This window comes from Borostomias antarcticus, assembly GCF_949987555.1.
Source record: "Borostomias antarcticus genome assembly, chromosome: 7".
In the NCBI taxonomy this organism is placed as follows: Eukaryota; Metazoa; Chordata; class Actinopteri; order Stomiiformes; family Stomiidae; genus Borostomias; species Borostomias antarcticus.
Genome location: NC_140240.1, coordinates 26,393,790 through 26,408,080, shown reverse-complemented (window position 1 = coordinate 26,408,080; position 14,291 = coordinate 26,393,790). Strand labels below are relative to the sequence as shown.

The following is a 14,291-nucleotide window of genomic DNA, read 5'->3' as shown; positions in this document are numbered from 1 at the left end:
CACTGTGACCCCGGTTACCCGTCAGCCCACGATACAGACAATTTAAAAATGAGGCCGCAAAGCCGGCCTAGCACCCCACAGCCGAGCGCCATTGTTAAACTGTCCGAGATGACCGTTGATGAGCTCCATATGCGGGCGGGGGGGGGGGGGGGGGGGGGGGGGACACGGTATGCGACGGCGGCCGATCGGTAGTCGATGTGAAGCGGAGTAAAGCGCACACAGATGTGGGGGGGGGGGGGAGAGCCGTAGCCGTAGCGTTCTCGTCGTCGCGGGCGCTCCGCTCCTCCCCCCAATTCATTTGGCCGATCCGCCGCTCGGAAATCCCCCCCACCCCCCATCTCCCCGACTCCCGCGCACACATGCAACTCCTCAAAAACCCCGACCCCCTAAACGAAACACATTTGGTCCCCCCCCCCCTACCCACACATGAGGACGGGGGGTTAACCCATGTCGCTGTGGCGAGGGCGGTTTTGTGGGGGGGGGGGGGGTTACAGCTGTGCCAGGGAGGCAGATAGGGGGCTTGTGTGCGTGCGTGCGTGTGTGCGCGGCGATATGTTTATGTTTATTATTGACTTGGAGACGCGGCCGCGGCGCGCACGGCGGCGGAGGGGTGGCGAGGGGCCAGGCTCCGGGGAGACGTGTGTGTTTAAAGCACACACAGGCCTAATTATGCTGATTTAAGCATTCTTGTGGTGCTCCCTCTGGCTTGTGGTGAGTTAACTGGCTCAGGGTCGCCTACGGAGAGAGAGAGAGAGAGAGAGAGAGAGGGAGGGAGAGAAGCCGAGAGCAGACAATAGATCGAGCGAAAGGAGGGAAGCAGAGAGAAAGGGAGAACAGGCAACAGAGAGAGAGCAGGCGAGAGGGAGAGAGAGAGAGAGAGAGAGAGAGAGGTACACCGCAACTGGCCCCGAGTGACTAAATGGACAAATATGTAGTCCAGAGAGTTTGGAGGGATGGAGGAAAAACATACATCGCCGGAGCAGAACTTCCCGGCAGGTTTTTTTTCTCATCCCCCCCCCACCCCCCTCCCCCCCCCTCCCTGCACATTTGGGCTCGCTCCTCCGCTGGCGTATTTATTTTTATATTCAGATGTTATGGATCGCTACGGGAAAAGGCCGGCCCTTTCCCAGCAAGGGGAATTAATACTGTTTGAATGTTCTCTCTCTCTCCCTCTAGTTGAGTCTAAAAGAGGGAACGTCACAAGTGGACACCCACGGGGGGGGTTATAAGTGAGAAGCGGACCACTGTCACGGAAAAAAAAAAACGAGGGGGGGGGTTAAGGCTGTCCAGTTTGTTGACGTTGCGTGTGGGCGTGAGGGACGCATGTGTGTGACGCGTGTCCACGCGCCTGTGCCTGTGTGTGTGTGTGTGTGTGTGTGTGTGACAGAGACACAGACAGGTCCCCCAAGCGCAGCGGCGGGCCAGTTTTGTCGGGGTGAGCCGGTGGTCTTGTCTCCGGTCGGGTCCGAGCCCGTCTGGCGCGTATACGAGCACACTGGGGGTCCAGTCCCGCCACAGCGGTTGAGTGTGATACCGTACTGCGCATGTGGAGAGCAGGGTACAGTCAGAGGCGGGGGGGGGGGTGGGAGGGGGTCCGGGGGCTGGAATTCGCAGCCGCGGAGCGTGTGTATTCAGACGGGCTATCGCACAGGTGAGAGAATCCAGACGTGGACGCCGCCCCGTGTCGCCGGGTTCATTCACCGAAAAGTCCAGGAGACCGCCCCCTACTGGCACCCTTCCCCCGGCTCCCGGCTGAAAACACCCCCCCCATTCTCTATCTCTATCACTTTCTTATCCCTCTCTTTCTCCCCCCTTCTCACTCTCTCTCTCCCCCCATCTCTCTCCTTCTCGCACTATCTCTCCATCGGCTCCTTCCCGGTCTTATCTGGGGATATGTACAGTACAGTAGGACTTGGGGAAACCCAAAGCCACTTTGCTACCTTTTTTCCCCCCTCTCGCTACCCCCTCTCCGAAAGCACCTCAGGCTTTGTACGACATCGTCGTCTATTTACCGGGGGGGGGGGGGGCGGGGGGCGTTCTGCAGGACCTCGCCCCAACTCCCCCCTCCGTTGAAAACCCTACCTGATTCGCTCTCCTCACCTCTGCCCCCCCCCCCCATCCCCCATCCAGTCCTCTGTGCCGACCAAAACGGCTGATATGCACATATTGAATTTCTTTAGGGATGTGGAGGAATGCTAATGTATCATAATCACATTATAGTGCTCAGGGCCAGCTCTGCTCTGCCAAACCATATCTCTAGAATCAAGCCCTATCTCTAGAATCAAGTCGTTGGACGAATCCCTCTACTTTTCTTTCCTTTTGACGAAAAAAATAAATAAAATAAATCGAGAGTCATCCGTTTTCCTTCCCGACCAGCTTACCGAAAACCCCCCTAAACTTAGCGGCAACAATACTGCGGTTGTATTCAATAATGTAATTCTCCCATAACTGGAAAAGTAGCTAAAGTCTCGTTTTACATCTGACTTGTCATGCCGAACTCAACCCCGAAGCCTGACGAAATATTTCCTCGTTCCTGCTTAGCGCGGACGCTTTTTGTTTCCAGAACGCTGCCCTTGACGTGGCGCTAACGTGAAGCCGGCGCGTTCCCCGACGAGGTGAGCGGCCCGGGGCACGCGAGCGTGCGCCGTGTCCTGTTCAGTTCATTGGGCGGACCGGTTAAAAAAATCGGGTCCGAATCTGGATTCGATACACAAAGCCTCGGGCCTCTGGGCGCCGTCCCATCCAGAACCGTGGCGGTGTGGCGGGCGGTCCAGGTCAAATGGATCGGCCTTCTGAACGCGCGGGGGAGGGGCGGTCCTGTTTTGTTAGCGGAGCTTGGCTTCACGCGCCGGCGCCTCGCTAGGGGGGGGGGGGGGGGGGGGCTTCTCGGCGGCGATCGCGGCCAGAGTGCAAGGTGTCCGGCCGTGGTGGGCGACCGGAGCGTCTCGGCTTCGCGGCCCCAAACGTTCAGCCCTTCCTCCATCCTCTCCTCCCCTCCCTCCCTGCCTGCCTGCCTGCTTCCTTCCAGGCTGTTCCGCCTGTCTGCTGACTGGCGGCCAAGAAGCCTCACGCAGCATCTTGACGTGGCAAGTAGAACTGCTCTGCAGCTCCGCCGACTCTTCTCTCTGACAGGCTGTGTGCTCCGGAGTATCAGGATGTCCTCACTATGGGTTCACAGGGTTCTACGTATGGTTCACAGTGTTCTACGTATGGTTCACAGTGTTCTACGTATGGTTCACAGTGTTCTACGTCTGGTTCACAGTGTTCTACGTATGGTTCACAGTGTTCTACAAATGGTTCACAGTGTTCTATGTATGGTTCATAGTGTTCTACGTATGGTTCATAGTGTTCTACGAATGGTTCACAGTGTTCTATGTATGGTTCACAGTGTTTTATGTATGGTTCATAGTGTTCTATGTTGGTTCATAGTGTTCTACAAACGGTTCATAGTGTTCTATGTATGGTTCATAGTGTTCTACGAATGGTTCATAGTGTTCTACGAATGGTTCATAGTGTTCTATGTATGGTTCATAGTGTTCTATGAATGGTTCATAGTGTTCTACGAATGGTTCATAGTGTTCTATGAATGGTTCATAGTGTTCTACGAATGGTTCATAGTGTTCTACGAATGCTTCATAGTGTTCTATGTATGGTTCATAGTGTTCTACATATGGTAGCCTACTAAGTAAAAAAAAAAGCGTGTCGCATCAAGCGTGTTTGTGTTTTTTTTCCCCCACTTTCCCATATATTTCTGTTTGCATTGAGCACTCATCTGTTAGCATGAACCCATCCATCTTAGTAAGGGAGTCAGAAGGGGTAACGGGGTATATATATAATGAAGATCTACTTCAATGACTTAAAAAATAACAACTTAAAAAAAAAACATTTCATTTGTTTATTCATTTTAACCAGCGGCCATCCCTGCGTCCGCTTGTGCACCATCTCTTTACGGAGGCGGGTTCCCTCCCCCTTTTTTATGGCCCTTCCCAGGACCTGTAGTTATGGCTGTGTGTCTGTCTGTGGTGCCGCGTGTCTGTGCGCTGCACCTGAGGTCAGCGGAGGGAGGGGGGAGCGCGATGGGGGGGGGGGGGGAGCTAGCCGTCGGACCCTCTGCTGGACCCCCCGTGGAGCGTGGCCCTCATCAGGAAGAGGGAGGGGAGCAACAGGACGCGGCGGCTCGAAAAAATACGAATTGCGGGTTTCCATCGAAACGTTTGTGTGTGCGCGTGTGTGTACGTGTGTGTGTGTGTGTGCATGTGTCCTGCGAGGCCTTGTCCTCTTGCCCCCTCTTTGTCTGTCTCCTGGTTCTTCCGGCCTGGCACCGTGCCCCCCCCCCCCCCCCCACAGGGGAAGCTGCTCAGAGTGGGCACCCTTTAACCCCCGCACTGCTAACCCTGCACGGGTCAAGCCCCAGCACACACACACACACACACACACACACACACACACACACAGTACAGTCCTAGAGATTACCTTCAACGGGGATGACAGCATTCCATTTCAAAGGCTGGCATTACTGCGATAGACTGTAGCCTAGTTAACTCACCATGATTAAGTTAACGGTACTGCCAAGTGTTACAGGCCCATGAGGAAACAGGAAGTGTCATTGGCAGTGAGCAAGAATTCAGATGGCTGATAGGGCAGGATCTTACATTAGGTGGAGGAGAATGCGGAGTCACACACTCGCGCGCACACACACGCACACACACACGTTACAACAGGCCCTGCATGAGTAATACCCACAGTTGCTCTGTGGTGACATGCATGATTGAGATATATATATTTATACACATCTGTTCACAGTATACTGTCTGAACTGCGCATAAATTGACAAACTGCATTTTAAGCCGAGTCATTAACTGTAAAGTGTCTCGTGCAAGCAAAACCTTGTGTCAGAGGAATTGCAGGCTTCCTTTGCGGCAAACGGGGGGTGTTGCTGTAAATCTGTGTTGATACTAGCTATAGTCAAATGAGCTATGTGGTTAGTGAGGCATCGCCTGCCAGGCATGTGTGTGTGTGTGTGCGAGCGCGTCCGCGCGGTGGTCCGGGAACGCGATAGGGAGTTTCTGCACTTGCCTGCTTGGCAGAGTGGCCAACGGATGAGTGTACAAGTTTGAATCCAGTCGAGTCAAAGCCGCGCGGGCGCTTGTGTGTGTGTGCGTGAGAGAGAGAGGGAGAGAGAGAGGGAGAACGAGAGAGGGAGAGAGAGAGGGGGAGAGAGAGGGAGAGAAACAAGGCGAGAGGAGTTAAGAGAGAGGGAGGGAGAGTGAGAGGACCTGAAAGAGTGAGAGACTGCAGGCTACCACAGGCTAGAGAGAAAGGAAGAGGGGGCTAAGGGGGGGGGGGCACAGCCTGAATGTATGAGTTGGACTGGTGGCGTATTTGCATAAAAGGGGAGGGGGGGGGGGGGGCACCGTGCCCGGCTGTGGGGAAGGGCTGGCACCGCGCCTTACCGACTGGCAGAGGGAGGACTAAGGAGGAATAAAAGAGAGAGAGAGAGAGAGAGAGAGAGGGGAACTCTCTCTCAATAGTGTGTCTCTTGTTTCAGGCCAACCAGGCCTGGGCTTAGCCGCCAGAGGAGGATCGGAGGGGGGAGATATCTGGTGCGATTATCCGCCTGATTCCTGCTTTATTCTTTAACGATGAGGTTCAAATCAAGACCTGCCCTCGCCGCAGCTGTGGCGGGGGCACGCTAGCGTTTGTGTGTGTGTGTGTGTGTCACGCGCACACTGGACACGGGCTCAGAGTGCGACGCGGGACAGGTCCCTTCACACTCGCTTGGCAGGAACCTGCCGGTCCACTGCGGGCCCTGCGGTCACACACACGCACACACACACACACGCACATAGCCCACTTGACCTCTTCAGGAACGGCTGCCCTTGGGGCGGGACGGGGCGCTGTGCGTTCAGTTTTCCTGCAGCGGGCAGAGAATACCAACTGGGTTAGTAGTGTCATATCTGCCGTCCTGCCGGAAATATACACCCTTGCAATGTGTCATGCGTAAACAACGAGCGCTCACATGTGATTCACACACACACACACACACACTTAAGACGGGTGACCTCACCACCCGAACTTCCACTCGTCCTCTTGAAGCGATCAGGTGACAGCCGGTAGTTTTGCCCACCGTCCCCTTCGCCGTGCATCCTGGGACATGTAGTACCAGGAGGAGGTGGAGGAACAGGCCTGCCCGGTCTCCTGTGCTTCTGGAGCTGTTTACAGCACATACTCTGGCCCGGCCGCAAATGCCTTCCAGGCCCTCACACATAGTAATGTGTCAAGTGTGAAAACGGGGATACTGTAATTACAAGCGATGCACAAATGCATGTTAAAACACCGATCCTCCCGAGCTAGGAGAGAAGAAGGCGTTTTTCTCTTCTCCAGAATGGGAGCGGAGCACTGAAGGGACATTGAGGTGTGCGTGTGTGTGTGTGTGTGCGCGCGTGTGCGTGTGAGTGAGTGAGACAGAGGGAGATACCCCTTTGCTTGACTTTTTGGGCGTATGACAGAATTAGAGAAATACTCTCTCTTAGAAAGCCTTGCTTTTGTTTGCTTGCTTGTCTGTTTGTTTGACCACACAGTTTACTATAGCGCGAGGCGTGTGAGGTCGCAAACCCATCTCTCGTTAATGCTAGGGTGTTCTAACCACACTTGGCCTGTCCTGTGCACCTTGCTTTTGCTGCGCTCCTCTTGGGAAGAAAACATGGAAACTTGGCTGAATCTGAAACCCCCCCCCCCCTCTTTTTTTTTTTACACAGAGTAGTCTAAAATGGCAGCATGCCTGTGCTGCATATGAATGCAGAGAGTTCCTGTTCTGTGCAAAGTTTAGGAGCAAAGCAGTAGTGAACTTTTTAAATTGGATTCTTATGCAAGGTCGTAAACGTTTTTAGAAACCCCAAGCAAATCATTCGACTACAGCATACGGTGCAAGGTAAATGCACACGCACGCACGCACACGGAAAATCTCAGTCTTTCCCTGACATCATACCTGTCAATATCAGATTTTACTGAGCAGATGTCAAAGTTGTCCACTGAATTTCCGTGATATAGCCGTGATACAACCGACCAAATGCACTCCGTTCAGTTGGCTTTATTAGATCGTGCATGCAAGTTCCCCATAGGCCTACACGTTGTTGTTACTCACGTCTGGACGGTCTTGAACGTGTCATTGATTCAAATAGGATGGAGTCACACGTTCCAGACACATTCAAGCTAATTTAATGGGCAATGATAACTCTGCCCACGCAGTCATTTAGTTGTAAGCATCACGGAAGTAATTATCTTGTTAAATAAACTTGCGCTTGGGCCTACACACTAATACTGGTGCCTATTATTTTCTTTGTGTAGGCTAAATCTGTGAAAGGATTTAAGACACGAATATACCTATTTAGTTGAGAGAAATTGCCTCATTTAGGTTTCATTTTATTTTAGCACATCGAAATATATAACATTATCATATATTATTCTTATATTCTTCTTATTTTTAATCTTATTATGCTGTTGTTTTCATATGATTATAGTCGTTAATAATTTTAAATATATTACGCCTACCAGTAGACTATTTAGGCTAGGCTAGTTGTTATTATAATTAGGCTATTATTTAGTATTTTGCTTCACTTTTTTGATACTGTGTAATATGCACAGATTATATAGCCTATATAGCCTAGCTGTGAAATGTTTTTAGATTGATTAAATAAAATTACTTCATAGTTCATTTAGACTTTACAAATCAATGAATAGAAAGAGTGAAAAGACATGAAAGTAATTTTCCATAGGCTACTCAAATAATTACTTTTTTGTGTTTAACTAGGCCATGCCTTTTTTGAGAGAAAGAAGAGACATATTTCAAGCTTTCCAGAAAAATGACAATTGAATGTCCCCTTTGTGATTTAAGAATTGTTTTCATAGGCCTGAGATATACATTTCTTTTCTACTTTGCTTCTGTAGCTGAATCTTAGTTTTCAGTTTTGGCGTCAACCTATAATGAGCAAACATTTGACCTTTTTCTTTGATTCAGGCAATTTGCAAGCTATTCATTGCTGCTCGGAAATAAACGAATTGAATTGAATCAACGTGATGATATAATTTGGGATCAACAGAAAAGCTTGTAGGCTAGACCTATCATGTGAACGAAATCACGACTGACCGGCAGCGCTTGTTCATTAGTTGAATCACGTATAGGCCTAGGTGGTCCCCAAAATGTAGGCCTGGATTACACTAATTGTTTTGCAGGATCATGTTTGGCTGTTGTGTGTGTGTGTGTGTGTGTGTGTGTGTGTGTGTGTGTGTGTGTGTACGTGCGTGCGTGTGTGTGTACGTGTGTGTGTGTGTGTGTGTGTGTGTGTGTGTGTGTGTGTGTGTGTGTGAGTAGGCTGCTCGACGCTTTGCTTTACCGGGCGACGGTGTGAAACAGCCTATTCAAGAGAGGAGACGAGCACCCGACGTCTTGCTGAACTATTAAACAGAGACATGAGAAAAAGCGGACACAGCAATAGACTTGCCTGGAAGAGATTACAATTTACGGGTCCCCACAGCAAGGAGTGATTTTCCCCTTCGGCAAGGTTTTGTTTTTATTGTGTGTCTGTTGAAGCCTAAATCTTAACATGGCAAATGGGCCTAGCTATATTTTGTGCTGAGTGTCTTTTTCATCTACCTGCTCCTTGGCTTTTGAATGAGTTCTTTTTGGCAGGCTCTTCAGGTAGGCCAGGCTTCGTGCTCCTTTTAAGATAAAGGGACATTTGAATGTAGGTTATATAACTCTACAGACTTGAGAATGCTTTTATTTTAGCCATTGCCTGTATAATTGTCTCGCACTGAATAGGCCCGTGCTTGTTCGTTTTCGTTTATCTAGGCCATCGCTTAATTCACAAAGGCTCGGTTGTAATCCGTTCATTGTTTTAGAATTAAACTGAAAGATGATTTTGGAATAACTCTACAAATTGCAATGATATCATTTTGGCCTACAGTAGTTTTACCACCACTTTCGAGTGTCGGGCCTGTCTTTCATGGGAACCAAGTTCAATCTGACCTTAACATGTTGATGCCAGACTCAGTCTATTGCTTTGTCGAAAATATAGATACACCTTTCTGCATACATAGGCTGTATAATTCTAATAGGCCTAATGCATGTACATATAGGCCAACACAGACTATAGGCCTACCTATGCCTATTGCTTGAGGGATACAGAACCTTTGTTCTTAAACAATGAATTGTGTGTCTCAAGCGTAGTCTAATGCTGGGTTCCTTTCCCTTTGTCTCGGCTTTTTGGCAGTTGTTTTTATGCGCTATACTATTCCAAGTATTTTCCCGCTGTTTCTTGCTAGATCATAGCGGCCTTTTCATGCGTTTTCTCTGCTCTTCCCATGTAGGCCGAAAGCGGAGGACACGAGTCTCGGCACCCGTATAACAAAGGTCACCCTTTTAGAAAGCAGACTACAGAGATAAGACGAGTTCAATCAAACTATTGCAGAATAGAGATGTGCGCAAGGTGGCAGGAGGCCACTGTTCTTTAGTTAAAGCGCACACCTCCCTATTTATAATATACACCTACATTTTCAAAACATACATAGGCTATAAATTACCTATATTATATGTTAGGGTGCCACATGCCTTGACCACGTCTATGGCATAATAAATCATGCCTTTTTGCTAAGTGTAGGCTACTTATGCCCATTTAGAAATTGTGTGTTTTTAGGTAGGCTATGCATAACCTATGATGATGCAGTGGATATGATAGGATAGGATAAATAGACATGACCCTAAATCCACAAATATGTAGCCAGTAGCCTAGAATTTATGAATTTACTGAAGCATTACCCTATATTATCCAAAGAGCATTTAACAAAAAAATAATAATTTGAATTGATACACAGAATGTTCTAAACCTTTCCAAACCTAGCCGGAGGATCAATGAAATTGCATTTTAAAAACCTGTGACTATCAAATGTGTAGATATTGTAAAATAGTAGATAATGTGTCATTTAGACTGCATGATCAAGGGGAGTTGTAAATATTTAGGTTACTTGATACAGATCTTTTTGTCTGTGTCTCGGTTGTGATTGCAATAAGATATAATTTGTTACAAAAAGCGTTTATAACTGTTTGTGCCAGAGCCGCTGCTCACAGTGCCCATAACACAACTCTATGCATTTCAATGCCTTCACTTATTAGTGAGTAATCCCAGTCCCTCCAGACTTTCCAATTGGGTTGTAGATACACATACCTCTCCAGTTATTTCACAGTTCTCTCACACATATTCTCTCTCTCTCTCCCTCCCTCCCTCTCTCTAATTTCATTCCCTCGTCTTGTTTTGCCCACACAATTTCCGTAACTACTTCTCCATCCTGCCCACACTCTGTGTGCGAGCGCGTGTATTAGCATGTGCGATTAGCCGGGGCCGCTCCAGATTGGACCGGGGGCCGCGGCGTCCCCCCAGGCCCCCTGTCGGGGCGGAGGTGGGGGGGTGGGGGGGCTGAGCCAGGCTGGGCTTAGATCTGATCTGCCCCGGGTGCCAACTAGAGGACTCTGGACTTTGTAGGGGCTTTCACAGAGCAGAGCACCAGCACCCAGCAGGGGCTGGCCGGCCCAATGAAATGGGCCTTTTCTCCGCCAGCGGACCCTGCGTCGTTCTCGCGCCCAGTTTGACAATGTCTCTGGCCCCGGTAGACTGATTTCATATTATTTAAAGAGGGAGACAGAAATCTGTGAGTGCGTCCCTCTCGTTTGTGAAACGGAAGGATTAATAGTATTTGAATTAGTCTCCTGCTGTGACGATCATGTAATCCCTCACCAACATTATTGCTCTTGCGACGTTCAAACTCAATGCATTTATTTGAATCACATTTTACTGATCCTCGGTAAGCCCAGAGTGTGCCTGTATTTCCCGGGCGTCTCGTCTCTCAGAGCGGCGGGCACGCCCCTTTCCTCAGAGGTCACTGAGGTCAGCCAATAAGAGTGGGAGAGAACGGTCGCCAGGTTACCTGCAGTCCCCCCCCCCCCGCCCCCCCCCCCCCGACCCTCACAAACCAGATATCCCCTGCAGTTGTATCACTGTACTTCGCAATGCTGCGTCAGTCCCAAAAAATGCATGTCTGATTTTCATGTTACAGTATGAAGCCAAAGGAATGAAACGGGAGGCTAATTTCCTCCCAGTGCAGAGAAAGAGATTTAGCGTTCCTCCGATTTCTTTGACTAGCTGCGAAACAGGGTCCTCGGCGGGGCTTCATATGTCCGCTCGCATGCGTAAAAAAAAACCTTAACGTGCGTCCTCCTTATACGGCGGTCGGGTCTGCACTGTCTCTCGAAAGACAGACAACCCCCAATCCCCCCCCCCCCCCCCCACGCACACATCATTTTCGCGACAGAAACTTTTAATATGTTTCTCTGTGTCGTGTTGCGTTGTTGTTGTTGTCAAGCGGTTGGTAGGAGAGTGGCAAATCCAGCAGGTCCAGCTTGGACGTGAGAGTGCATTTGAAACAGGAGAGCATGTTTTTGGACGGTATGTTTTTTTCGGGGTGGGTGGGTGGGTGGGGGGTATCCTGGCTCTACCCCCCCCTCTCTTTTGTTTGTGTGGTAGATCCAGGAGCAGCTGCTGGTCTGGGGGTCTAGTGGGATTTTGGGCCTGTGTTTTCTCATGCCATCCCGTGCCAAGGTGGTGTAACGCGAGTGGAGAGAGAGAGAGAGGGGGTAGGAGGGGGGGAGTGGAAGGGGCCGGCTCTAGAAGGGGTTCGGGGGTTGGGGGGAGGGCGGGGGGCGGTGGCAGAACGTCGCTGGTTCGGCGAGGCGGCGGCGACCGTGTCGGTGACAGGCGGGGCGAGCGAGGGGGGAGGAGGAGGCCGGTGGCGGGGGGGGTTGTTAAGGGGCGGTTGCTGTCTGGATTGGCGCATGTAAAATTAATATCCCCTGGACTTTGCCTTTGCGCTAGATTGGAACTTGTCTATTTGGCTAATGACGTGCCTTCTGCCTGAACCGCACACACAACGCCCCCCCCCCCCCTTCCCCCCGCTCCCTCTCTCTTTATCTCTCTCATTTTCTCTCCACTACCAGCCCACTCCCTCCCTCTCTCCCTCCCTATGCCATCTCTCTCCTCCCTCCCTCTCTGAGCTCGGAGCGTGCGTATTGGCTGGGCCATTTCAGAGCCGCTGCCAAATAGGTGGGCCCTCCGCGCGTTGGCACAGACTCAGTCAATGGTTAGAGGAGGAAAGTGGAGAGGAAGAGAGAAAGCGAGGGACAGAGAGTTGGAGAGAAAGAGAGAGGGGAAAAAGGAGCTGCAGTCGGGGTTTGCCAGCGGTCGTGCACACTCTTCCAACATTGATTCGCTCCTCTTGTTTTTGTTTTTTTGTGTGTTTTTTTTCCCTCTTCTCCTCCGTCTGCACCCCCCCCTCCCCCCCCTCTTGTTCCAGTCTCCCTCACTCTCTCAGTGAGTCTTGTGCAGAGCCTGCAGATCTGAACCAATACCACGCTCAGCATTGCCAAGCAATTTTTTTTTTGTGTCCCCCGTCTTATTATTTTTTCGCAAAACAGAACAAAGGCGGCGGTGATTTTTTCCCGACGATTTCACTCATTTGTAGATTTTATTTGAATCTCGTTGCATGATTATTAATTTTTTTTCTAGGTATTTCTTTGTAGAACTTTCCAGCACTTCTTCTCTGGTGTTGTGGAGCGCCTCTCTATCCAGCAGCTCTTGCTGCAGTACCTCCTGTGTTCTTGTGCTGGTACTACACCGCGCACCCCCACCCCCCCACCCCCCCCAATCTTGGCCTCTGCTCATTGAGTTTTTTTTCCCCCTCCTGCTGCTTTTATTGGACCGTTTCTGAGCTTTTACCACTCTGCTTATTTTTTCAACCTTCTTTTTTTTTACCCTTTTGTTTTAAAACGTCACACGGCGGCGTTTGTTGCGTCGGGCGTGCTGTTTTGACTCGGTAAACCGGGTCTGAACCGGTTCGCCTTTCGTTTCTTTGCAATCGGCGGTGAATTTATGATGAGAGAGCAAAATGGTAAATCTATCTTTTTTTTTTTTTTACTCCATTTTTCCTTGTGTGTTTTGTGATAACAGTAAAAAAAAAAAAAACATTTTTCTCTTCGATGGTTGACGCAGTTGCGTGATTTATGAGTGAAATGTTCTTGTTGTGAAATGTTCAGACAGTTGGGCTGGCAGCGATTTTTTCAGGGTAGAACTTGGCAGTTGGACCACTGTAAGAGATAGCAGAGTGCCGCAAGGTATTCTGGTATTGTGATAGGAGCCTCAGCTCTTGTATGTGGCGGTGTGCTACCTGCAGCGTTGCACGCATCTGGATACAGCAACCGTGAAAGTGTACCGTTAAAACTTAAATTAAATGAAAATGTTTTTAGAAATATTATGTTTATGCACATTATTATTATTTTTTTTTTCCATAGTTCCATAAATACCATAGACGTGTATTCCGGAGTCTATATTTGTTTGTGAATTGTCTGAGAGCCCTGACAAATATTAGACGATATTATGTTGTTCTTTGTCGTCGTCTCACCTATCAGCAATCTGTTTGTGTGTGAAGTGGGAGTGTGATGTCTGTGTGTCTGTTTGGTAGCTTAAGAGTGCAGCCCTCTCTCTACCTCTCTCTCTCTCTCTCTCTACCTCTCTCTCTCCCTCTCTCTCTCTCTCCCTCTCTCTCTCTCTCTCCTCTCCCTCAGTCTCTCCCTCTGCTCCCACAGAGCAGGCGCTGGTCCTCCATGCTGCGCCACGCCGGTGCTAACTGCCTCTCCTCTCTCTTCCCCTCCTCTCCCCCGCTCCCCCTGTCCCCCTCCTTCCCCCTGCCGTTCTCCCCCTCGTTCCACGCTGCCGCCGCCTCCTCCTGCCTCCCCCCCTCCTCCTCCTCCTCCCTGGCACAGGATGAATTCCACCCCTTCATCGAGGCCCTGCTGCCCCACGTCCGAGCCTTCGCCTACACCTGGTTCAACCTGCAGGCCCGCAAGCGCAAATACTTCAAGAAGCACGAGAAGCGCATGTCCAAGGAGGAGGAGCGCGCGGTGAAGGACGAGCTCCTGGGGGAGAAGCCCGAGATCAAGCAGAAGTGGGCGTCCCGCCTGCTGGCCAAGCTGAGGAAGGACATCCGGCCCGAGTTCCGCGAGGACTTTGTGCTGACCATCACGGGGAAGAAGCCGCCGTGCTGCGTGCTGTCCAACCCGGACCAGAAGGGCAAGATCCGCCGCATCGACTGCCTGCGCCAGGCCGACAAGGTGTGGCGGCTGGACCTGGTGATGGTCATCCTGTTCAAGGGCAGCCCGCTGGAGAGCACGGACGGCGAGCGGCTGG

General features: G+C 50.4%; 1 protein-coding gene across 8 annotated transcripts in view; it reads left to right on the top strand.

Moving 5' to 3' along the window:
- The window catches only part of LOC311311038 (nuclear factor 1 X-type-like), a gene marked incomplete at its 5' end in the record, with an annotated part of 70,282 nt that overhangs the window by 20,970 nt on the left and 35,021 nt on the right, over nucleotides 1–14,291 (top strand). For 7 of the 8 annotated variants that reach the window (XM_084440658.1, XM_084440657.1, XM_084440653.1 and 4 more), the window contains one exon: nucleotides 13,868–14,291. This exon is cut by the window's right edge and continues 108 nt beyond it. In XM_084440658.1, the coding sequence (XP_084296784.1) occupies nucleotides 13,868–14,291 (424 nt within the window). Of the gene's footprint in view, nucleotides 1–13,708 lie in introns of those variants that run through there. The other variant, XM_084440651.1, reaches the window with a different exon arrangement.